The sequence below is a fragment of the Vigna angularis genome, chromosome 2 (genome assembly GCF_016808095.1).
Source record: "Vigna angularis cultivar LongXiaoDou No.4 chromosome 2, ASM1680809v1, whole genome shotgun sequence".
Classification (NCBI taxonomy): Eukaryota; Viridiplantae; Streptophyta; class Magnoliopsida; order Fabales; family Fabaceae; genus Vigna; species Vigna angularis.
The window spans coordinates 44936657-44964164 of NC_068971.1; the positions used below are offsets into that span (position 1 = coordinate 44936657).

The following is a 27508-nucleotide window of genomic DNA, read 5'->3' on the forward strand; positions in this document are numbered from 1 at the left end:
ATTCAGCACTTTTTTCGGGAAATATATGGAGCTTTTTGTTATGCTTAATAAAAAAATTACTTTTGTTTTATAGGGTTATACTTTTGCTTTCTGTAATTTTAAAAGAGAAGGTTTTGTTACTCGTAAATTAAATTATTTGTTATTAGAAAGGTGAGTTTATGCTTAACTCATCCCCACAAAACCGGCTTGTAAGGTGAGGTTTGCACCTCAATTATATATTATCATTTGGCCTTATCTCTAGTCGATGTGGGACTTCCAACACACCCCCTTCACGCCGAGGTATAGACATCTCGTGCGTGATAGTAGAAATTGGGTGGTCCGATAGCGGCCCGATTGCGGGTGGAAGAGAAGAATAGAATGCCCACTTAGAACTCGCTAGGATAGGCTCTAACCATAGCTCTGATACCATATTAGAAAGTGAGTTTATGCCTAACTCATCCCCACAAAACCGGCTTGTAAGGTGAGGTTTGCACCTCACTTATATATTATCATTTGGCCTTATCTCTAGTCGATGTGGGACTTCCAACACACCCCCTTCACGTCGAGGTATAGACATCTCGTGCGTGATAGTAGAAATTGGGTGGTCCGATAGCGGCCCGATTGCGGGTGGAAGAGAAGAATATAATGCCCACTTAGAACTCGCTAGGATAGGCTCTAACCATGGCTCTAATACCATGTTAGTAGTGGATTTTAAGCCTAACTCAACCCCACAAAACCGGCTTGTAAGGTGAGGTTTGCATCCACTTATAAACTAAGAATTGACCTTATCTCTAGTCTTGTGGGGATGAGTTAGGCATAAACTCACATTTCTAATATGGTATCAGAGTCATGATTAGAGCCAAGGGGGTGTGTTGGAAGTCCCACATCGCCTAGAGATAAGGCCAAATTATAATATATAAGTGAGGTGCAAACCTCACCTTACAAGCCGGTTTTGTGGGGATAAGTTAGGCATAAACTCACCTTTCTAATATGGTATCAGAGCCATGGTTAGAGTCCCACATCGCCTAGAGATAAGGCCAAATTATAATATATAAGTGAGGTGCAAACCTCACCTTACAAGCCGGTTTTGTGGGGATGAGTTAGGCATAAACTCACCTTTCTAATATTTGTAATAATTTTATGTGGCATTTTTTTAGTTGAAAGACAATCGAGGGGATTTCTATTGCTTGTGATTGTATGACCTCCTAGAGTTTTGGTTCACCACGATGAGAGACATGTCAAGTTTTAAAAACGTTGATGAAATTATTACACATAACATGATTTAATTTATTCACATGGAAGGCGGCAAACCTTTTATTTTAAAAAGAGATTAAAGTAACACAAAATAGGTCTATTAAATTAGTTTTAGAGTGCATATTAATCGATCTAATGTGCATTGATGTAAAACCTACAAGAATTATTAGATTGATTCCAGAACAATTGATCTAATACCTATAATTGAAAAGAAAAATATATATTTTTTAAAGTGACTTTTGCATATTTGTCCAGATTTATGATGCAGACTTTGTTACTCTTTTTTTCTGTGAACTCTTGTGAGGCTTGTTTCATTGTTGACGGATTTATTGTAATGGTTTGTAGTGACTAATGATGACGTTCGTGTATGTTATAGTGACGTTCGTGAGACACATTGATTGATGGTGACCGATGACATTCAACATGGTGAGACACATTGACTGACGGTAGCAACAATGTTAAAGGCAAAACTAGCATCGTTGCAATAGAGCAACATTGGTAACAAAGAAGAAATGGTTGCATTGAAAGAGAATGTTTTAAGGCTTCGAAAATGGGACTTAAGAAGTGGGAGAGCAAAGAGCTTAAAGATAAACAAACAAGGAAAATTATGTTGTGAGTAGTGGGAAAAGAAGGAACTTCCTGAAAGTTTAGAAAGGAGTTTTGCGCCCGATAAAGAAAAAACTCTATTAAATCAATTATTTTTCTAACCGATCAAATATGTACATAATAGATCGGTTTCCATTACTACCGATATAATATAATTTCTAATATTTACAAAATTGTTAGAGCATCTAGCATTACATAGATTTTTTTTGCTACCAATTTAATTAGTATGTTTATTTTGGATTAATTAGTACCGTTACAAAAAAAAAGAATAAAAGTATTTAATATAATAATTTATTGAATTATTTAAAAGTATAAAGTAAGTGGTAGTAGATGATAGTCAATGGTGTGAAGATGAAGTGTAAGGATATATTGCAGAATGGGGAGAAGGGTCAAGAAGAAGGTGCAATGTCTAGTCTCAGAAAGGCACACCCACTCCATTCACATGCAATTTGAAAGGAATGTGAAACTTCTGCAACCAATCGTTACCCAACTCAAATGGGGTCTCTCTGCTGAATCATAATACTACATCATGTACAGAGAGAACCATAATACTTCATAACACAAAATAGAAGAAGGAGCATCAATCACCCCACAGAATATTTCATCAACACGTACAACATTAATAAAAACTTCACATACAAGTACAGAGAGAAAAAAAAAAGTTATATACTTATACAATATATCATGTAAAAAAAGACAAAAAAAATAAATGTTTAATAACTATACACAAAAATAAAAGAGCAGATGTATCATTGTTCCTACCCCACGTATGATGTATAATGACATCATCTACGTAACATTAGGAAGACCTCCCACCACTGAATTTTCACCCAAGTTAATGCATTCTACATGGTTGGCCATTGCACACTGTGTTTTATTTTTTCTACGGACAAATAAAGTTTTATTATATATATATAAAAAAAAATGAATCCCGTATAAATATTTGGTAGAAGACAAAGAAGAGTATTTTTTTTAAAACAATATAAAAAAGTACTTCCTTGGTTTGGTCATTAATTATATTAATTATGCCTTTAGAGATTATAAATAATTAATATACAACAAATTAAAGAAATTGGGAATCTGTCTTGATCTGCCTTTGACAATGAAAGCTATTAAGACACTACCTTCAACCTACAGTTGTTGTTTTTTTTTCCAGAATTTAAAGACTTTAAAGGAATTAAAATACGCATGCATGTGTTATATATATATATATATATATATTTGTGGCCTAATTAATAAATGCCGACGCTTTTGTTTAGCTGTTAAAGACAGAGACATGAAACTAAAATGATAATAATGTGTTAAGGATAATCGATGTGATTCACACTATTAAATTGGGTTTGTAGGAATGACTTGTGTTTCCATAGATTGGGAAATTTATTTTTAATTTAGTCAATGCACAAGTGGTAGGTAGGAGATTATAAACTTTTGACTATTTATGTTGATTATTATTATATCCTTCTCTAGAAATTCCCGAGCTTATTCTACACAAAAGGTTCATTGTATAGCTTACGATTTCCTCTCCCAACCTTTTAACAACAAAATATTGAGAAGAAACTACAGTTATAGCAACAACGTCATGTTAAATCATCAAATCCTTTATTTCTTGATAATGCTTTGTTGTCTACATGAGAAAGACTTAAAACTAAAAGATCATACTATAAATATTAGTCTAAGATAATTATAGTTAATGATGCGATAGAAGAGATTGTTGAGAATACGACTTTAAGTTAATAAGAAAAATAATCATTTTTTAATGTTAAAAAAATTATACATTATTTGACTAGGAAAAGTATTAGGTGAAGATATAGAGAGATTTGTGACTATTGGTTTCCTTTTGTTTGTGATAATTTATTTCTTGTAGAAGATACATTACACACAAACTTCCATTCTACTACTAATCTATAGAAATACCAATATCAAAAAATATTGTGGTAATAATGTAATAGGTTGTATACTTATTATAGGTTAGGATGATGATAAATAAATTATATTTATGGATATCTTAATTTGTCTTAATATTAATAATAGAACTATAAATATGAATAATACATGACTCATTAAATTGAGTATTTATATACGAATGAGTTATTGGTGAAAGTTTTATATCGAACTAGAATAAAATCACCTTATATATTACCCTTTTAATTCTTTGACATTGTCTTTTAAATTTGTTGCAATTGTAACAAAAATTAAAACGTGCCTATTGAAAAATATACTCATTTTTACTTTAACAAATTTTTAAAAAAAACATAGACAAAGTTATTGCCTCGGGTTCTATTTCCTACCGACAGTATTTACTCAATCAGAATGTTCATTCTCATACTTGTTGCATATTCTTTTGTGCCATTATTTTTTTAAGACAGAAAGCTAAATCCTAAAGAAAGTCAAACAAAAAATCTGGTAAAGACGGGATCATGTGTACGCAAGAAAAATGATTCAATTTATATAACCTGTTAATATATTTGTCAAAATTGATAGTTAGGCTGTGTTTGTAGACTCCATGCTGGTTATCAACAACTTTTTATTTTAATTGGTAAAAGCATATTATTATTGACATTTTTCTTTTCTTATGGCGTATGACCATTACCTTTAATAAGGCTTTTGTATTTGCAATTAGAATATAGAATATATAAAATAAAATTTTACTTTGTTTTAATTTAAAATATAAAGATATAGTTTATAATGCTAACTTCCTTAATAAATTGGTTCAGAACAGATCATTTGTTTCTTTTTCCGTCACACGAGATTAAAATAGTTCAAAATTTCACACGTGGTGGAAGATAAAATAGTTCAAAATTGAAGGTGTGCATGATTATATTAAGAGAAATAGAAGTAAAGAGGTTGTTAGTAGAATGAAGGAGAGAAGGAAGATGATGGCGCTGACCATAAAAAGATGAGTTTGGTTGGTGGACATTTAAGGGTACGAAAGAGACACCACGCACCTTCTTCTGCCATTACACCGTCGCAACAAAAACACTCTCTTAATAAAAGAAAAACAAAAACACTTTCTACTTTAGGACACCTCATTTCTTCTCAATCAATTTGCGGACTAAAAACAATAAAAAAAAATAGACACGTTTCAGGTTATTTATATATAATAAAAAAATATAAATAATTAGCATTAATTTAGAGTTGGCTAATCCGTAATTAATGTCTAATATTAAACAAATTCTATTTTAATGTAAACCCATACTAATCCTAATACTTTTATTTATTAAAAACTTAACGTCAGCTTAAAGCCGAATAAGCTAACTTTATTCTTGCAATGAACCTCGATTTAACAGAAAAACACTTTTTATATAATATAAAATTAAGATTTTGTGCCGCGTTACATACCTTGACACTTTATCTCTCTCGTGCGCGCGCGGCGTGTGACTGTGTAAACTTTTTTTTTAGTTTATATATTTTAGTAAAGTGTATCGAGTTTGTAGATAAAAATATTTTCATATATTTTGAATTTTAAGTTTTAAAGTCAAAGTTATTTAAATAATTTTTACTCTCAAAATTAAAAAAATAAGAAGCCTCAAAACTCTTACTCATATCTCTCTCATTCCTCATTTTTTTCAATCATTTATCTTTGATCTCTTTCACTCCAACATCTCCAACATTTTCTCAATTAGTAGTCCTAACTGAAAAAATCATAAACACTCACCTAATCTTAATCCACCTCCCTCACTTGTCCAATTTATTTCGCTCTCATCTCCATCCTCTCTCACATCCACACACAACAGCTCATAACACCGCAATTTGTTGCTCTTGCTCTGTTCGATCATTTGTTTTTCACTTTAATAACAAAATAATTGATAATGTTGATGTTGATTTTTGATTTAAGGATTATGTTATATCTTTTCTGATTGTTATTAAATTTGTAAAAAAATTAAAGTCTACAATAATTTCAATAATTTCAAAACTAAAAAAAAAACAACAAACCCCACAAAAAGACTTTAACATCAAACCCATAATAGTTGCAAAGCATTTAGTTTCTTAATACCAATTCTGATAAAATCATAGAAATGAACCGAGTAGAAGTTGTTAAACTATGAGCGTGATGTTAACAAATTTATTAAGTTTAAATTCTAATTTGAAATTCGGTGTATTTTGTTTTTCTTAATTTCACTTCTGCAACAAATGAAAAATCAGAATGAGAACATCATGTTTATAATTTTGATAAAATCATAAAAATGAAAGGAGTAGAAGTTAAACTATGAGCGTGATGGTAACAAATTTATTAAGTTTAAATTCCAATTTGTAATTCAGTGCGATTTGTTTTTCTTTGGAATCAGAATGACAACATCATGTTTATATTGACCAAACAAGTTAGGGTGTACATTATGTGATTTACTTTGAAAAGTAATTTTCTGGTCCAACTGAGAGCTAACAGGTTCATTATGACTAGTTTACTAATTTTTGGTTGATTTTTAATTAGTTGGTATATCAATGTGTAATTTTTTAGAATATCAACAATTTTCTCTGTTCATAACTCTCTTCAATAATTTGTTCCTGTTAAACCATTTAGTACGATGTGCAGGAGCTTCATTTTTTGCTGTGTTTTGATGTTGGTTATATGCAGGAAGGTGAGAAGTATATTCTGAAATATTGTTTTCAGCAAAACATATGTTTTAAAAATTATTTTTAAGTGCAGACTTCTAAAATTCATTTTCTAGACAATGATTTACCCCTTCCGGAATCCCTTTCGGAATCCCTTTCCACATTAGGGTTTCACTCTTTTTAAAAATATTTTCGGACAACTTAATAATCAAAATATCAAATCTCCTTGAAGATAAACTACTGATTCTAAAATTTAAAAACGAAATTTAATAACAATCAGAAGGAAAAAGATATAACACAATTCTCGAATAAAAAATCAACATCAACACCATCAATTATTTTGTTATTAGAGTGGGAAAAAAATGAACGAACAGAGCAAGAACAACAAATTGTGGTGTTACAAGTTAATGTGTGTGAATGTGAGAGAGGATGGAGATGAGAGAGAAACAAATTGGATAAGTGAGGAAAGTGGATTAGGGTTAGGTAAGTATTTCTAATTTTTTTTCAAGACTACGGTAAGAATGAGAGAGAATGTTAGAGTGATAAAGATGAAAGAGAAAGGGTTGAGAGGAATGAGGACGAGAGAGAGATGAATAAGGGTTTGGATGTTTCTTGTCTTTTTCAATTTTGAGAATAAAAATTATTCAAATATCTTTCACCTTAAAACCCGAAATATTTTTGTCTACTAAAACCCGGAACACCCTATTAAATGTACCAACTAAAATAAATAAATATTAACAATATATATATATATATATATATATATATATATTCGTGTATGAATTTATTATGTACGTTTCAACGTACATTATAGAAAATTCATATAATAGTTTTAAAAATATACATTAACATGTAATATTATTTCTCTTTTCATCTCTCGCATATACCATATACATAACATCAATAATTTATATTGTCATTTTCAATGACATATTTTCAAAAACCCCACCTGGACACGCATATGTGTGTCCTTTTTAACTTAATGAACCTCACCTCTTATAATTGTTATGTAAAGTTATTTCTCATTCTCAAATGTTTTTTTTTTCTAGAGGGGGAGATGGGGAAAATATAAAAATACGTAAACAAGAAAAAGTTTAAGTTTTCTGATATATATATATATATATATATATATATATATATATATATATATATATATATATATATATATATATATATATATATATATATATATATATATAGTTGACTCTTTAATATTAAAATAAAATTTATTATAAATGGTATGATATTATGTTAGGTAAGATTGTTCTTGATTTTTTCTCACAATAAATATAAACTTCATATATGCAATTGTTTAATTTTTTTTTTAAGAAAGTTTTTATGTGTGTTTTGTGCATGAATTTGGTATGATTCACATGTTTTGCTGTTATTTTTTTAATAATATTTTTTATGTGATGATAAATGATTATTATATATTATTGTATTCAAGTAACAAATCAAAATATATTTTGCAAGGGTTAAAAATGATAAATAATTATTTTTACAATACTTTTCAAATAAAAATAAATTATTATTTTATATATATATATATATATATATATATATATATATATATATATATATATATATATAAAATTAAAGGTGGACATAGCTCTCTTTGGATATATCAAACTTTATCAATACAATGTTACAATCCATAATAATGTCTAACATAACTTAGAGAAAAATAAAACTGACAACTTTAAAAGAAAAATAAAACTGATATTTTTATGTATTATAATTTGATTTATCTTTTATATTGTAATCTCAATTTTTCGTATTAAAGATTCTACTTATATGATAACAATTTCTAATTTGTTTACATGAGTTTGATTTTACATTCTTGCCGTCATACACTTTTTATAAGTTGTTTACATGGCTTTTAATGACATTTAGGTAGATAACATAAGATGTTATACGCCAATTAGCATTTTTTGTTTCATTTTTTCATTATCATAATTTTAATTATTTTTTTAAATAAAATTCATGGTTAGTTTTAGAAATAATTATTAAGTTTTTAATAATATGACAAAGCATTATTAATAGCAGTACATACGTTGTCAATAATATATCAAAATCAAATCTAATATAATTATAATTTTCGTAGTTTGTTGCCTCAAATTTTTATCCTTAATAATGTCATTTTAATTTTTATTGTTTAATGATTTAATTAGTTAAAAAGTCTAATACAAATTGAGTTCTGAATCCACGTTTATTAGGTTTTGAAGGCAGCACTACGACCTTTAATGGTGTCATTTATTATCATAAACTCATTGTTACATATTTGAAACCACTACTTTTATTTTAGGGAAAATATGCTTTTTATCAATAATTTTTTTTTTTAAAAACGTGATTTTGGGTTTTGTACTTTGAAATCAATAAATTAGTCCTCAAAGATTTTAAAAATACATATATGTAAATTTAGTCTTTTCTCAACTTTAGAAGGATGTAAAACTGCATTTATATGTTAAATTTAAGTATAGAAATAATTATAATCATATATTCTTAAAAAAATAGAGGAATGAAACACCAATTTAAAATTAAAGGAAAAAATATTTTTTTCTTCATTCTCTAAAATTAATAAATTGTTCGTATATATAAAAAAAATATTACATTTAAATTTTTAATTAATATTATTAAAATAATATTCGTTACCATTACTTTAATTGAGATAGATAAAATATACAATTTATACTTCATTCAAAACTAAAAACATAAAACATAAGTAAACTAGTGATATTTTAACGTTGTCATGATTATAGGACAGATATAGTATCATATACATCATTAATTGCTATGTGTATGGCATAGTAATAAAGATATTCCTCAACATATGTTTTTTATATATTAAATTGACTGGTTATTTATTTAGTCACTCTATAATAAAAAATATTTTTTAATTCAGAGTTCGATACTGATGTTCTTACACTTCAGCTTATATCTTCTTGTTTGATGTTCTCATTTAAATTAAAATAATTACTTTTTACTTTTTGTTTAAGTTGCAGTTACGTGTATTCAATAATAATATTTCTATCTTATTTAATAGAGCGAGGTTGCAAGTTAGTGTAATAGGAATGAAGAGGTTATAATTGGTGAACATGTTTAATTTTGTTGATATTCATTTCCAATATTAACATAATGTACTTTTTTTAGGTTTAATTTTATTTTTAGTTTTTTAATTTTTTTGGAAAATTTAAAAACATTTATAATTTCTATTTGATACAATAAAGTCTTTAATTTAATATCAATTTTAATTTTTTCTGTTAAATTACTATTAATGGTATGTATGTGCATAACATATGTTAATTAGTAATATTTTTTTTTACATGTTAAGAACATTAACATGACACACGTGTTATATGTCACATAACAATGTTTTGTTTTAATTTAATTTTTATATTTAAAATTTTGATTTAATTTTATTTTTACTTTTAAAAAATAAAACAATTTTATTTAAGTGAAATTAAATTAATAATTAAGTTTAACTATAAGTTATATAAACATGTTAAAATATTTTTTAAAATCTTATATTAAAATTAATGTTATTTTATATATTTTTAATTCCATAAAAAAATTCCTACTGTATACCTAGTATGTATTAAATTAAAACATGTAGATGTATTAATTACATTAAGTTTATAAATAAGCTAACAAAAATATATATTTTTAAATTATTTTAAATATTAAAACTTAAAAATTATAAGTGTTATTTTATATTTACATTTTTAATATGTTAAAAAAGATTATAAATTTAGAATAAGAATATTATTTATTAAAAATTTATAAATAAAGTTAATTTTAATATTTAAGTGAAATAATCTGATGTATAAATTTTAAAAATATTTTAATATGTATATATAAATTATTATTAAACTTAATTACTAATTTAGTTTTATTTAAAAAAATATTTCTTCATTTGAAAAATAGTGCATTTAAAAAAAACTAAATAGAGTAAAAATATTCCAATAAAAGAATTAAATTCAACACAAATACTTCTATATAACAATTATATTGACATATGGTAATATACGGACAAATGGTTCTAGCACCATAATGATTTCACACATGATATTTTTTTTAAATAAAAAATATATATTATGAGTTAACATGTGATGTGGCACCTAACATTTTCTGAATGAAAATTTAAAAAAAAATATATATATTATAAATTGGTAAGTGACATGTAAAAAAATTAAATCACTTTTAACATTAAGAAACTAATTAAATCATTTTAAAAAAATGAGAGGAGTTAATTACATCAAATAAAAATAAGGAGTCTTTTTTAATTTTTCACATTAAAAGAACAAACTGAAATTAGTTTTTTTTTTAATTATTCTCCTATATTAACACAAAAAGAGAATGGAAGCAATTTCTATAATTTTAATGGAATGAAAATATACAAAACTTTGAATTTCATGATTCTTATAACTTTCACAAACATAATTATGAAAAAAAAAAACTTACCTCTATCCACTGCAAAAGTTCTCTCAATTAATTGTTTTTCTTTCTTTCACTTCTCATAATTGACTTTTTGATAATATAAAAATTATCAAAAGAAGTCTCATTTTGTCAGAATCAAATAATGTAATTCTTGTTTTATATTTCAAGAAACCTATTAACACAAATAAAACTTCTTCTTATTTTGTGATATTTTACAAACTTTAAATAAATATCAAAATGTCATTTTGAAATAAAAAAAAATAAATTAATTTTAATAATTTTAAAATAATTATTATAACTTCAATACATTTATATTTTAATAATCATTACATTACGGTCTTTACATAAAATCATTTTTCAAATTATATGAAAAAAATATTAAATTAATATAATTTAACATATAACTTGGTGAAAATGTTGAAAAGCTTTTTAAAGGTAGAAAATCGAAAAATCTATTAGGAAGAAAATTACTTGTGTAATTTGTAAAAGCTTAATTGTTAAAAAAATAAAAAAGTGGAAAGAGAGTTTCATGATTTAAAACTGACGAATCTCGTCTTAATTTTTAGGGACAGGGTGTTAAGTCCACGATTCCGGAGTCCAAAGAAACGGTATGTTTAATGGAATAATTCTTAAAGTAAATTAATATAATTTAAAAAATGTGACTTTTACTAAAATATCTAATTTGTTTGTCCCATACAATTATTGGATAGGATGTGATATTCTTAGTAAACTTTTCATTTTTACTTTATAAATTATATTCTCACTCTTAAAGAAAAATTTATTGATAAAAAATAAAACTAAAGACATGAATGTAATATATAAAATATTAACAATAATATTAATCAAAACTTTAGAATAATAAATTTATTATTATTATTTTTTATATAATGATTAATTTTTTCATTTTCATTTCTTATTACACTTAACTTTTGAATTTAAACTTTATATTTATAACATTGAATACTATTTATTATATTTATTTATTAAAAATATATGATATTGAATATAATTATTATACTAAAAGTTATTCTCAACCTACAATAACCACTAAATATAAAAAATATATAATTTTCAATTACAACAAATATACATTTTATTTAATTATATATTTTAATATTACTCAAAATAAGTATGAACGTTATAAAGACACATCAATTTCATTACTATTACATATTAAACTATTTATAATTGATTTTTCTTTTAAATTTTATTACTATTTATAATTGATTTTTCTTTTAAATTTTATTAACTATTTTTTTCATATTATTAACCTTTTGGTTTAAACATTATATTTATGAATTGTAGAAAACCATAATATTAAATATAATAATACACAATAAATATTCTATTAAATTAAGGTTTAAATGCTTACTTCGTCGTCGACATTGGGCATATAAAAAAAATAAGTTCAACAAATTATCAAAGAAAAAACTAAACAAAAGAGAGAAAAAGCTGGACAACAGAAGAAAGAAGAGAAAAATTACGACCACATCAGCATGGACTTAACGTCGTTGCTGTCAACTTAATGGACAGGACCTTATTCTTACATTTTTCATAACATAAGGATCTAATGTCTTCATTTTTAAAATCAGGTACTAAACAAAAATTCACCTCTTAACATGGGGACGAAATAAATATTTAAACCTTAAATTAAATAACAATTATATTGTGTTTTTAATAGATATTTCAAATATAGAAAAAAAAGAAAAAAAAAGTCAGCTTATGTGTAAGGAGGACAGGGTTCGGACTGGTATTAGTTGAAATAGTCACTAAAAAATATAAAGAGAATGAAATGTCATGTGCCGGGAAAATTAAGGCAAATGATTATAACGTTCTTAACTCGTGTGATTTCCATAATCTTTGTATTTTGATATTCCCACCCTACCTTGCCAAGGTGCTTCTTTTTTATTTATAAAAGCCACACTCCTGGTTTTGCCTCCACAACTTACTACTAACATTAATCTCAACATTATAAAAACCCATTCAAGCACCCACACAGAGAAGAGAAGAGAATCTCTAAAAACAAAAATAAAAACATTCTCTCTTATTCTCCTTCCTTAGTTCTTCTTTCTCCATTTTCTGTCTTTTTTTCTATTTTTTTCCTTCCTTTTCTTTCACCTTCTATTTCTTCTCTGATTCTGCATTTCGTACATGCTGTCTTCTACTTCTCTCCTGGTTTAATTGCCGAAGCAAAACAGGATTTGTCACAACTCTTGTGGCCTCCCATTTCAGGAGAATCACTCATTGGCATATAGAGCTTGTTAAAAGAAAAAAAGAAAGAAAAAAAAAGTGTTTTGAGATCTGGCATGTTATCCTTTTCTCTCTAGCTTTCTTTGTGGGGAGTGTTTGTGCTAGAGTGACTGACATTCCAGCTCTGCTTCCTTTGTTTTGCGTGGCCAAGAAGCAAAACAACAATCACGGAAAGAAAAATATATTCCATTGAAGTCATTCTTTTAAGCCCTTTTGGATCTACCACTCACACCTTGAGCTTGGCCTAGCTTTGCTTCCCATTACTCATCACTCTCTTTTCTTCTTCTCACATCAAAACGCTTCCAATGGATCGTTTTTCTTCCAGTACCGTTATCCCTGAGGCGTTCCAAGGGGCCAAAGATGACCTCACCACACAGCTTGCATTGGTTTGGAATCAAATCAAAGCGCCATTGATTGTCCCGTTGCTGAGACTGGCCGTGTTTCTGTGCTTGATCATGTCGGTGATGATGTTCATTGAGAGGGTCTACATGGGCGTTGTCATAACTCTGGTGAAGTTGTTCGGGAGAAAGCCCGATAAACGTTACAAATGGGAGCCAATGAAGGACGACATAGAGTTGGGAAACTCTTCTTACCCAATGGTTCTCGTTCAAGTCCCCATGTACAACGAAAGAGAGGTACATATTACACAGTACTTACCTCTTTCTTTCACCACTTTTAACACTTGTTATCATGTACAAAACTTTTTACTTTTGAGCCTCGATCTTAGTTAATTTTCCCTGATTTTGAATGCAGGTTTATCAGCTCTCTATTGGAGCTGCTTGTGGGCTTTCTTGGCCTTCAGATAGGATCATCATACAAATCCTTGATGACTCCACTGACCCAACAATCAAGGTTAGCATTAAAACTCAACATGGTTAGTTACCGGTGTTAGTTCAATTCCGTGTGAATGATGTTACTATCCCGGGAACGTACAAAGCCTGGATTGGACATACTCAAATGAAGTGCTTGTTCTTTGCGGGCATTCTGAAACATTTTGTGGTGACTTGACAAATGCAGGAGATGGTGCAGCTTGAATGTCAAAGATGGGCAAGCAAAGGGGTGAACATAAAGTATGAGGTTAGAGACAACAGGAATGGGTACAAAGCAGGGGCTCTCAAAGAAGGCATGAAGCGCAGCTACGTGAAACAATGTGATTGTGTTGCAATCTTTGACGCTGATTTTCAACCAGAGCCTGATTTCTTGTGGCGAACCATCCCATTCTTAGTGCACAATCCCGAACTAGCTCTCATTCAAGCTCGGTGGAAATTTGGTAATCTATTAATTTTGTTTTTATATCGAGTTGAGTCTTTCTTAATTAACTCCTAACATTCAACATCAGCGATCACAGGGACAACAACCCTTGCTTAATTTAGGTCTCTGGTTTTCTTGATGGCGGCTTTCGTTGCATTAATCTAGACTAATATCTTAGATTAGACAGCGAGTCCTAAAATCAGAACTTGCTCTTAAAAACTGTCGGTGGGTTTTTTGTTTTGAACTTGTTTTCAAGAACTAGTTTGTTTGGTTGGTTGGGGAGAGGTAGGTCCCACTTTGTGGTTGAACGACCGTGTACAAATCGCAGTCTAGCACCTTCAACTTTCGTGGTTGCCTTTGATTTAAGCCACGTATTCTTTTTCCTATCGTTTTTTTCACTTCTTTGTGTCTGTGGGGCTCACTGTTTCTACTCCCCTCCAAAAACTATAATGCAGACTACAGGGAGCAAGTGTTCCTTCTCCTTTCCTTTTTCTTTTTCTTTCTTTTAGTTGCATTTTCCGTGGCTTTGATTTCTTTTGAGTTTTGTCCCGTGTTGTGGAAAAAGGTGGGAATGGCAGATTGGTAAACCTCTAAACTTTACATTATTTTTGGGGACAGTCTGTCATGAAAAGTCATCTATGAACTGTTAGATGATTAACCATGATATAATAATGGTTGTCACGTATATATTGTCCTGACTAATGAATTCATTTATGGCTGAATAGGGTTTGGTTGTGTCATTGTGTGGCCGAAAAGTCTGATATAACGATGGACCACTGCTTAATGCGGAAAAGGGTAATTAAAATTTAGAGGTAAAATAGATCTTTGACTGGATTAGTAAGTAACTAAGAAGGTAAAAGTAGAATGTTGAAAGAAACACAAAATTTCATTGATCCGACTCTCAAAAGTTCGTATTTGACGTCTTTTTCTTCATGTAGTTCGTTTTACTAGCACTATACATGCGGGTATTCTGCAACATGCTATATAATTTTCGTGAAACAACAATGATCACATAGACTCGATTAAGCAAAAAGAAAGTAAAACAAAAAGAAGATGATAATGTTTTAGAAAAATGTGTGTTCTAAAAGGTGATTTTCAAGAATGCTATAAATTCTAAAATGTGAACTGGTGAAGGGCCATGCTCCAGTGACATAAAGAGTAGTTTCAATTGAATATTTGAGGGGTCCAAATATTATTATTGCTGATTTCTGCTACCAGATAGGAGGGCAATACTTGAAAGCTGCAGTGCATGTATGTATAGTTCAAAGGGTATTTCTGACTTGCGAGAAACAACACCGTTTGTGATATTATTGTGGTTGTTGTTGTCATCATTGTTCTTATTGTGCTACTTCATCTTCCTTTTTTCCCCCTTACTTGTCTTCTGCTCCTTCCGGCAGTTGCATGTGCAAATTTAATGGTGGACCTTATTTCGTAGTCACTGTCTATCTCTACTAACCGACAAGTGGATCTCTTTTTAACTCCTGCAAAATCAATTTATTTACATAATGCCATTGCAAATTTCATGCCAGCTAAGGAAGCAATTTATTTATTTATTTTTATTTTATTCTGTGATTCCAGTGAATTCCGATGAATGTTTGATGACCAGAATGCAAGAGATGTCATTGGATTACCATTTTACTGTGGAACAAGAAGTGGGGTCTTCCACTTACGCCTTCTTTGGATTCAACGGTAATATGATGCCAAATGTTTCCACCTTTATATCTGTCCATTTTTCTTCTAATTAAGGAACAAAAAGACAACAGGCACTTTTGTGAAATAATGGAAGCTAGGTCTTGTTTTCATGTAGCAGGAAGGTTTAGTAAATAATTTTCTACTCTTTAAAAATGCTTTAGGGACTGCGGGAGTGTGGAGAATATCTGCATTGAATGAGGCTGGTGGATGGAAGGATAGGACCACAGTGGAAGATATGGACTTGGCTGTGCGAGCCAGTCTCAAAGGATGGAAATTCTTATACTTGTCTGATTTGAAGGTTCGGTTACTCCAAACTTAAGAACAGTTAAATCCATTTTAAACATACAAAACATCATGGTTGTGAGAATTCGTGTTTTAGTGATAGGTAACTTCTGGTTTAGTTAATGTTTGTGCTGTGTATCTGATGTCAATTTTATTTTGACAGGTTAAAAATGAATTGCCAAGCACTCTCAAGGCCTACCGTTACCAGCAGCACCGTTGGTCTTGTGGTCCAGCCAATCTTTTTAGAAAAATGGTCTTGGAGATCATAAACAACAAGGTTAGTTTGTTTTGTTTGCTTGAATAATCATGAATATGCAGGAGCAGGACAACATATGTTGACTAGTTCCAAATTCATATGTATGTCCATTGCAGAAAGTGTCATCGTGGAAGAAAATACACGTGATATACAGCTTCTTCTTTGTTCGGAAGGTCGTAGCACACATCAACACCTTTGTGTTCTACTGCATTGTATTGCCTGCAACAGTTTTGGTGCCTGAGGTTGTGGTCCCAAAGTGGGGAGCTGTTTATATCCCTTCTGTCATCACTATTCTAAATGCAGTTGGAACTCCAAGGTTTTGATTTCTCCCAAGTTTAGCTCTATGCTCAAATGAACAGAGTTTCAAAGAAAGAAACTTGTTTTTCAAGTAAACATTGTTGACTTTATTCCTTGTGTTTTCTGTGTTTCAGGTCACTCCATTTGCTGGTGTTCTGGATTCTCTTTGAGAATGTCATGTCGCTTCACCGAACCAAGGCAACGATTATTGGTCTACTAGAGGCTAGTCGAGTGAACGAATGGGTTGTCACAGAAAAACTTGGTGATGCTTTGAAGGCTAAAGCAGGAGGCAAAGCACCTAAAAAGCCTCGATTCAAGATTGGAGACAGGTATGAATGAGTATTCTTGCTTCACTTGTTTGATAACTTAATGTTGTATGATGTTGAGTTGCTTACCTACATTTGTTGTTTTTGTTTCAAATCTCATCAGGATTCATTTATTAGAACTTGGGGTCGCATTCTACCTCTTCTTTTGTGGGTGCTATGATGTTATGTTCGGGAAAAACCACTTCTTCATCTTTCTCTTTATCCAATCTCTTGCCTTCTTCATTATGGCATTTGGATATGTTGGCACCATTGTTCCTCAGTCCTAGAAGGACCTGGCATTTCTTCTTTCGGCTTCTTCACCTTCCATGCCTTCATATCAAAGTGTATTATACTGTTTACAACGTGGTTCTGGCAAATTACAAGCTTGTTAGTGTAAAAGAAAGGGTGGTCATTCTTTAAGGTGTTGCATAATCAGAGTCAGTGACTCTAAAGAGTTAGTTTTCTTGTGAATATACTGCAAAGATATATAAGGAAATTACGGAAGTTCTTCACATTAAAAGGGAAGCATACAGAACAAGAAAGCAGAAATCATGTGGCATTCCTCAGGAGCAAACATCTTTGATTGGATGGATTGTTTATAAGATTTTGTAGTTTTTCTTTCTATTTTTAACCTTTCTTTACATTGTATTTGTTTGAAGAAATAAACAACTTCAAGAAATGGGATAAAATACAGACTTCCATTTTGTATTTCCAAATATAAACAAATGTTAACGCTATACCAACGAAAGTTAATTGAATTGGCTGCATTTAACTATAGTGAATTAATTTATGGGAAATTGGATGGCTGGCAAAAGGATTACTTATGTATCTCAAGAAAACCTAGCAAAAGAACATGAAATAAGGGTTAACTATGTTTCTTTTTTCTTATACTATAACACGATATTTGTTTTTGTTCTTATTTTCAACTTTGATCTTGTAAGATTTTCATATTTAGAAAAATGCATAGATGCAATCCTCCACGCCCAACGATGTTAACTATTTTTTGGCATGCTACTTTTTGGCATGACAAATGACGAATCAAGTTAAGCTTTAGAAATGTACTAAAGAAACTTGTTAGTTGATGGTGGATCTGAGTTTGTGCCTCATATAGGAGATGAAAGATGTGGTTCTTAAGTACTGTAGGTGATGGAGGTTAGTTCGTAGTTCTTTGAGGTGAAGTTGTTTGTTATTTGCTTTGTTTGATATGTGGTGATCTATTTAGGTGTTTGAGTTGTTATGGTGGTTCTTGATAGTGCTACTTCAATTGCATTGTTTTTGGTTGTCATTGTGTATGAAGGTGGTTGGTATGTGTGCTTCTTTAGTGCTCGGTTAGTGGTTTTGTCCTTGGTTCCTGCTTGTTGTGTACTCGGTTCCTACTTGTTATGTCCTATGTGTCGGGTTCTAGTTGTTCTATGCTCGATTCCTAGTTGTTTTGTGCTCGATTTGTGGTTCTATGTTTGGTTTGTGGTTCTGTGGTCGATTCAAGGTTTTGTGTTAGGTTGTTGGTTGTTGTGTACTCGGTTTGTGGTTTTATGCTCGATTATTTGGTGTAGAAGTCTTCAAAAAATAATATTTATTAAATGTATTATTAATTAATATATGTATTATTTACTTAATAATTGTATGAGTATATGTATTATTGTGTTGTTCACATCCATCTCATATGTGACTAAGATGCTGACATAACATCCTTTGAATAAGTTGTTTATTTACATTAATGAAAAGGGTTCATTATGAATTATTATAAATCATATTATACCTTATAATATAGACCTTTAATATCCTTTGTAATATTTTAAGTTGATTTTATTAATTGTTTCATCATAAATATTTAATATAAATAAAAAAATTCCTCACAATTAAGTGTCTTCCATAACTACAATAATAGTAATATAAAAAAATATTCAAATTTAATAATATAAAAACAAAAAATAATACCATATATGATTAAATTATATACTAAAAAAATATTATCTAAACGAAAAAAATTAATATCCTACCAAAATATATATTATATTATCTTATTTATTAATTTTAGCATTTCAAATAATTTGTACAAAATATACATTATTCATAAATATCATTTTATATTACTATTATTACTAAAGACAATTTGATATTCTTTATTTTCTATCTATTAAAACTTTTTTTAAAAAAATTATCACAAAGTTAAATCTCTCAAACTTTCACAAATTTTACTTCTAAATTAATTTTTTATCTCTTCTAATTCCCTTAAAACAACAATACACATTTTATTCTACCTAAATCCATTTAATCACTTTTACTCAAATCCATCTTAATAAAAAATAAAAGTTTGAGGGGAGGGAAGAATGGTTGGCTTTATTATGGTGGTACCGGGCAATTTCCTTTTCCATTTTCAACGATAAACAATGAATTATGATATGTTAACAACTTTTTTTAACAATTTTTTAATAATAGAATATGTGTCACTATTTTATTGTCATGTAAACGTACAAATAACAAGCTTTGTTGTAAACAAATTATAAAAAAAAGTTATTAAAAAATCATTTTTCATAAATAATATATTTCCTTTATCTACTTCACCTTTCACATAGTTGTTTTCTATACCTATTTTCTTTTATTGTTGCAGATCATGCTCATTCTATCCTATTATTTACATTTATATCTTCAACAAGAAAGTGAAAAATGACATATTTTCACTTTCTCAAAAAGAACAACCAAAAGATGTTGTAATGAAATTTATATATGATGTATAAGATAAAAAAAAACTCAACCTCTTCAAAAACACTCAGCCCAAACCAGATTAAAGCTCCACCAATCTCAAACAAATTGTTCAGCAGGTGTTATTCAAACTATAAGGCTTAATTAAGACTCTCTATATACTAATTTGCTTGACCCATTATGTTTTTCAAAAATATAAACTTTGACATACAACTTTTTTACATTTTTTTTTACTTTTTACTTTTTTTAATAAAATATAAAAATTTATTTTTTATAATTATTTTATTTTTTTAATAAATGTTAAATGAATATAAATATGCATCATCTATTATGTCCTTTTTAACATACACCATTCTACTCTTTTAACATACACCTTTTTACATACACCAGGAATCACCAATAAAGTAAGTTTGTTGCCTCATTATGTTTTCCAAAATTGGTTTTTATTATGTTACCTTATTTTATCTGATAGTTGTATTAGATCTACTGTCATGTTTGGGTATTTTTGAGGATAGAAACTTCACATCAGCACTTGCTTAAAAAGAAAAAGTAGTTACTTATTTTGTTTTTTGTTATCATTTTCCTTATTTCTCAGTATGGATTTCTTTGCTCTAAAAATGGCCTTGTTCTTTCATTTCCTACTTTTCCAGATAATTACAAAGTATCACATTTCACTTTCCAAATGATGTCTTACTATACATTCTCCTAAAAATCACATTAAGAAACCAAATCACATTATGTTAATTTTTTTGATAAATTTAATTAGTCAATGATTGCTTTGAAGGACGTTTTATTCTAATGATTTCCTTCTATCCGTAAAATCTAAAATCAAAACTCTACCTTTTTTGTGTATATTTCCATTTGAAATATGGTAGCCTAAGTCTTCCTTTTATTATCAATAAAATACAATAATTTAACTTTTATTCACAATAGAAAAGAAAAATATATTACATTATAAATATTATATAATAATTTTTTTAATTATTTTAAAATAATAATAAAATAATGCATATTTATATTTATTTGACATACATTATAAAAATAAAATAATTATAAAAAAATAAATTTGTATGTTTTTTTGAAAAAAAAAGTAAAAATTAAAGAAAAAAAATATTAAATAAATAGAAAAAAAATTGTGTGTGTCAAAATATTATTTTTGTTTTTTTATAAACCTTGTGATATAAAAAGATCACTTCATAATATATATATATATATATATATATATATATATATATATATATATATATAATGAATTAAATTCGAACATAATAAAAGAGAGTGATGGGTAGTATAGATATAAATTGGGCCGAGAGTAGAGCCTAGAGCTGTTTGGGATATGAACAATTCAAGCAGCAACGTGAAGCATTGAGAAGTGGTTTTTGAGCGCCATATGATGGTTCTGGGAAGTCGTTCTGCTCTTCGCATTCTTCCCAATTCGCACTTCAACAAATTCAGTTCCTTCTTCTGCTCCCAATCACTCAAACTCTCTGAATCCGCCTCAGAAAACCAGCGTCGCCTTCAAAAGGTTCAAAAACTCGAAACTTTACTCAACCGCGGTCGCACAATCACCGCAAGAAGGTTCCTCAAATCCCTTTTTCTCTCCAAAACCACATTCTCCTCTCTCTCCGAACTCCATGCCCACGTCTTCAAACCCCTCTTTTCGGACACCCTCTTATGGCTCTGCTCCGTTTCCAAAATGCTCAACGAAGCCACCGACTTGTACTTTTCCATCCGAAAAGACGGATTTCTCCCCTCCACGCGTTCCGTCAATCGTTTGCTCCGAGCCCTGGTGGCTTCCGGACATTTCGAGAAAACCCTTTCTGTCTTCGCCGACGTTGTGGATTCTGGTATTCGGCTCGATGTTGTTACTTACGGAAAAGCTGTTCAGGCCGCGGTGATGTTGAAGGACCTCGATAAGGGTTTTGAGTTAGTGAGTTCCATGGAAAAGGAAGGACTGGGTCCTTATGTTTTTGCTTATAACTTGCTCTTGGGTGGGTTGTGTAAAGTGAGAAGGATCAAGGATGCTCGGAAACTGTTCGATGAAATGGTTCAGAGAAATATGGTTCCGAATACTATTACTTATAACACGCTCATTGATGCGTACTGTAAGGTGGGTGATTTAGAGGAAGCTTTTGGCTTCAAGGAGAGGATGAAGCAACTGAATGTGGAGTGTAGTCTTGTCACGTATAATTGCTTGTTAAATGGCCTTTGTGCCTCCGGGAGGATGGAAGATGCGAGGGAGATGTTGTTAGAGATGGAGGGCTGTGGCTTTTTGCCTTGTGGGTTTTTGAGTGTTGTGTTTGATGGTCATTCGAATGGCGCAGGTGATCGTGGTTTATTTGATGGAAAAGAAATAAGGATAGATGAACGAACTTATTGTATTTTGCTGAATGGACTTTGCAGGGTTGGAAGGATTGAAAAGGCTGAAGAGGTTCTGAACAAACTAGTGCATAATGGAGTTACTCCAAGTAACATTTCATATAACATACTTGTGAACGCATATTGTCAAGAGGGTGACGTGAAGAAAGCTATGCTGACAATTGAACAAATGGAGGAGCGAAGGATGCAGCCTACCCGCATCACTTTTAATACCCTCATTAGCAAGTTCTGCGAAACTGGAGAGGTGGACCAGGCAGAGACATGGGTTAAGAGGATGATAGAGAAGGATGTTTCCCCCACTGTGGAGACTTATAACTCAATGATTCATGGTTATGGTCAGAGGGGCAATTTTGTCAGGTCTTTCGAGATTCTCGAGGAAATGGAGAAGGCTGGGATAAAGCCTAATGCCATCAGCTATGGTTCTCTAATAAATTGTCTTTGCAAAGATCGTAAGCTTCTTGATGCTGAGATTATGCTTGCAGATATGATAGGTTGTGGGGTTTCTCCGAATGCAGAGATATATAATATGCTCATTGAAGCTAGTTTCTCACTAAGTAAATTGAAAGATGCTTTCAGATTTTTTAATGAATTGATGCAAGGTGGAATAGATGCAACTCTTGTGACATACAATACGATGATAAATGGACTCGGAAGAAATGGAAGGGTGAAGGAAGCTGAGGATTTGTTTCATGAAATGGCAGACAAGGGTTTTAATCCAGATGCAGTGACATACAATTCCCTGATCTCAGGATATGCCAATTCATTAAACACCCAGAAATGTATTGAATTGTATGATAGGATGAAGATGGTAGGCATAAAGCCTACAATTGGGACTTTTCATCCGTTGATCTGTGCATGCAGGAGGGTAGGCATGGCGGAAGTGGAGAGAAGGTTTCAGGAAATGTTACAAATGGATTTGATTCCCGATCGATTTGTGTATAATGAAATGATTCACGGTTATGCTGAAGATGGAAATGTTCTGAAGGCAGTGTCTTTGCACCAACAGATGCTTGATCAGGGAATTGATTCGGACAAGGTGACTTACAATTGCTTGATTCTAGCATATCTTAGAGACGGAAGGGTTTCAGAAATAAAGCATATTGTTGATGATATGAAGGCTAAAGGGCTGGTTCCAAAGACTGATACATATAGCATTCTGGTTAAGGGACATTGTGACTTGAAAGATTTCAATGGTGCATACTTTTGGTATAGAGAAACGATTGACGTGGGTTTGCTTTTAAATGCTCGCATTTGTTCCTTGCTAATTTCCGGACTAAGGGAGGAGGGAATGCTGCCGGAGGCCCAAATTGTATCCTCAGAATTGAGTAATAGAGGACTGAATAACTAGAAGACTGAATAGGAAAATCCTTGCGCCGTTGTTCAATGCATTATGATTGGAAAAGGACAGGTGCCTAATATCAGAGAGTATGTGATATATGTATGCTCTACATTATAAAACTCATTTTTGCTGTTATTACATCCAAAGGGGGGTTGTTAAACCCCCCCTGGCGACGAGACGAAGTTAGATACCAGAGAAAGAGAAGTTAAATACAAGCTCAAATGGTACATGACTAATCCCAATTCTAATTTTTTATTCATAATTCTCCATTTAGTTATTGATAATTGAACGTTTGGGAAAAATTTGCTTGAAACTTTGAACATATGAAAATGAAACATGCATCTTTTTTAGTTTTGCTATAACTTGCCTAAATAATGACAGTTTATTGAGTGTGTGAGTGTGTGTGAGAGAGAAGGAATTACTGAATAAGTACATAATTAACACGTTACAATCAGATTCTTTAAAGAAACATAATATTTCTGTTTATACAAGTCAGATACATTGACCCGTATAATTGCGGATGCTTGATATTTCTTTATTTGTTAGAACATATAGTGTTTGTTAATTATATCCGCAATCTTTTAGTGAAAAGTTATCTGAAGATTAAAGGGTTGGATCCAACATATATATGCATTCAAATTTTAGTGGAGCGTATTTTTTTGGTACAGGGACATGTTTGAGGGAGGTTTTCATCAATATCTACTTGAAAGAAATATCGTGGGTCTTTATCACTCGGTTAAGGATCCTGCAGCTCCTAGTTGATGTCATTGTTGGTTGTGGGGCTGAAATTCCACCAGTATTTGCCACAAAGAAACAAACGGGAATATGTTTGTGGCTCAAAAAACCGAGGCATGGTGTCGCTCTCTTTCCCGAGTATGACAGACCAGAGATGCCAGAAGTTTCAGCATGAGAGAATAATTCCAGGCTTGTGTTTCACATACCCTAGCACCCTACTTTTGCGTAGTGAAACTGCGTTCAACATTTTCTGTAGTGGTTATTTAACATTTTAAGGATGATATCTGCAGAACAAATTTATCACGAGGTTGGTAGTCCTGCTGATTCTATTACCGCAAAGGTTTACTTTTAAAGGCCTATGATTAGTGGAGGTTGGGTTGTCTTGTAAACATTATTACCGGTAGGTTGGGTTGTCTTGTGATTTAAGTCAATTTTATGTATATGCAACTATGAAAATAATCTCATGTAACATGATTTTTGAGAACCATTATCAATTTTATGTTATCTTGTACACGATGAAAAGGAACAAAACTCTGGTTCCGCTTTTACACCAGTACCACTTTTTTCCTCCATCCATTTTACATCGTTCCAAAGACAGAAATTCCTTTACCTCCTAACATAATAATAATTTGAAACATGGACAAAACTCAGATTGGAAGCAATAAAGGTACATAGACTACTTTTATCGAGACTTTGGTTCAATTTGTTTTTTGTTTTTAATTGGTTGAGGGCTCTTTTTATCTTGGAAAATCATACAGTTACCTCTATAAGAGACTAAGTTGGACCCACAAAAGATATATATTACACCTACTTTATTTATTTTAGTTGCACAGTTTTATGCGAGTTTTGGAAAGAAATATCAGCATATAACGATAAATTGAGGATCAACCACGATTCATTATTGAACATAAAACTAGGATGCGGATCCCCTTAAAACATTATATAAACACAAAAGTGAGAAGATGAGTCTACTTTAACATCAAAACCATGATTAGCTTACCAAGTTGTACATGTAGCTATAATTTGAGGACCCATCCATCTGATTTCAACAAAGAAAGTGGAACTATGCGAGGTTACTTAACCAGTGCGGACATGATTTCGACGTTACGAACCATCAAGAGGCGCATCAAACAAGTCAAAGCTTAACGATCATTAAACCAAATCCAAACTATCCAATAGATCAGCATCCAGATCAAGTACTATTATTTTCGCTTGCATGTCTACCAGGAAGGCCAAAACGTAAATCCATCAACAAGAACTCTTCAATCAAACTCTAATTTACCCATTCTTTAAAAAAAACGATAAAAAGAAGATCAAAGCCAATCGCCAAAAAAAGCTCAACACCAGCACAGGGTTTTATTATTACAGGCAGAGATAACACCATTCAGGTCTAATTCATCGACATTATTAACAAAACTCTAAACCAATTAAAAAAGGGTAACTCGTGTGCGAGGAGAAAGCGAAATCCGGAGAAAGAGGAAGAAGAATTACAAGAACCGAGTTCAAAGGACATCGAGAATGTCCTGAGCGCCACTGAAAGTGAAGGCACCCCCTTCCTCCAAATTGAAGAGCTTCACAACCCCATCCTCGGCCAAGAGAGCGTAGCGCCTCGACCTAACCCCCAACCCAACAGGCTTGTCGCTGAGATCGAGCTCGCACCCAATGGCTTTCGTGAACGTTCCGTTTCCATCGGACAACAAGAGCACCTCGTCGTTAACCTTGAGGTCCTCCTTCCAAGCCTTCATCACGAAAGCATCGTTCACCGAAATGCATGCAATGGTGTCCACCCCCTTCGCCTTCAGCTCCCCCGACTTCTCCACGAAGCCCGGCACGTGCTTCTGTGAGCAGGTGGGAGTGAACGCGCCCGGCACCGCGAACAGCACCGCCTTCTTCCCCTTCGTCAGCTCCGACACCGTCGTCGTCTTCACCTCTCCATCCGAATCCAGGTAGGAGAAGGTGGCCTCCGGGAGCTTGTCGCCGACGCCGATGGCAGCGGTGATGGGGGAGGAGGAGGAGGAGAATCTGAGAGGCTTGGCGTGGCGGCGAGCCGGAAGGCGAATAGAGATTTTGGGAGTGAGGGTTTTGGGAGGGAGGAGAGAGACGGTGGTGGAAGAGATAAGCCTGGAGAATGTAGTTAGAGATGCAGCCATGGTGAATGAGTTGCAGAGAATAGATGAGAGTGTGGCAGTCAGCTGATGAAGAAATGAAAGAATTAATGAATTATGTGTTGGGTAAGGAAACGGGTAGTGGCGTTGTTGGGTTCAGAGTCCACAATGGAGAGGCCTCTTGTTGGCCCAAATCTAACTACATTTGACCATTCCAAAAATATCTATTATTTTCGAAGAAATAGCTCTAAAAAATTAACTACTTTTCACATTTATAAATTCTTTATTTTAACCTCACACAAACACAAATTCAAAATATATGTACAGAGATTAATATCGACCATTTTTTATGCATGACTAAATCATTCACACTATATCAAAATAGAAATTAAATAAAACAACAAATGTTTCTAAGTACTGTACGGTGACTCAAAACATTCAACATAAATTGGTAATTTAAAAAAAAGAAAAGTTAAAGAAAAATGTAAGATGGAAATATATGAGCTGGAGAATAGCTGTTAACATTTTTTACGATGTTTTCCTTGCGAAAGATTCAAGGGCCAATGGATTGGGCCATCCGTCTCCTTCAGTTTTTCTTTATCCACTCATACTCACTGGTTTACAATTTTTCTTCCCTGTTTTTATTTTTATTTTGAAAAGATAAATAATCAGTTTAATTTTTTTATTATAATAATTTAATTTTAATAATTTTGATCATAACTTAAACCCTTGAATTTTTTTTATTAAAAATAAGATCAGTTTACAAAACACGTCATAAATGTTAACATCGTTTCATATGTCAAATTTATAAAATTAAGTTATTTTCAAGTTTGTTTTTTAACTTAATATTAAAATCATAAATTATAATTTATTTTAACAATATTTATTATTATTAATTTTGTCTATTATGTTATATGCTTTTATAAAAAAATTGTCATTGGACTTATCGTTTCATTCATTGTCCAATATAAATCTTTTTTAACATAAATAATAATAATAAATGTTTAAGAATAAAAACACAAATTAATTAAACAGTTAAATGAAATTGAAAAAACAAATTAAAAAAAATTAAGGTATATACAGTTCA

General features: G+C 31.0%; 3 protein-coding genes across 3 annotated transcripts; 2 read left to right on the forward strand and 1 right to left on the reverse strand.

Moving 5' to 3' along the window:
* The first annotated feature begins 12768 nt into the window (after positions 1-12768).
* On the forward strand, positions 12769-17861 carry LOC108322468 (glucomannan 4-beta-mannosyltransferase 9). The gene is made up of 9 exons (XM_017554573.2): positions 12769-13712; positions 13831-13929; positions 14095-14347; positions 15907-16017; positions 16182-16318; positions 16466-16579; positions 16675-16874; positions 16990-17184; positions 17285-17861. The coding sequence occupies exons 1-9, from the start codon at positions 13383-13385 to the stop codon at positions 17445-17447; spliced, it is 1602 nt and encodes a 533-aa protein (XP_017410062.1). The 5' UTR covers positions 12769-13382; the 3' UTR covers positions 17448-17861.
* Positions 17862-21171: 3310 nt separating this feature from the next.
* On the forward strand, positions 21172-24800 carry LOC108322359 (pentatricopeptide repeat-containing protein At5g12100, mitochondrial). Its single transcript, XM_017554434.2, has 2 exons — positions 21172-23805; positions 24250-24800. Exon 1 carries the CDS (start codon positions 21254-21256, stop codon positions 23588-23590), a length of 2337 nt encoding a protein of 778 aa, XP_017409923.1. The 5' UTR covers positions 21172-21253; the 3' UTR covers positions 23591-23805; positions 24250-24800.
* An 841-nt stretch (positions 24801-25641) lies between these two features.
* Positions 25642-26533, reverse strand: LOC108322399 (peroxiredoxin-2E, chloroplastic). The gene has a single exon (XM_017554473.2). It carries the CDS (start codon positions 26464-26466, stop codon positions 25819-25821), a length of 648 nt encoding a protein of 215 aa, XP_017409962.1. The 5' UTR covers positions 26467-26533; the 3' UTR covers positions 25642-25818.
* Positions 26534-27508: the final 975 nt, after the last annotated feature.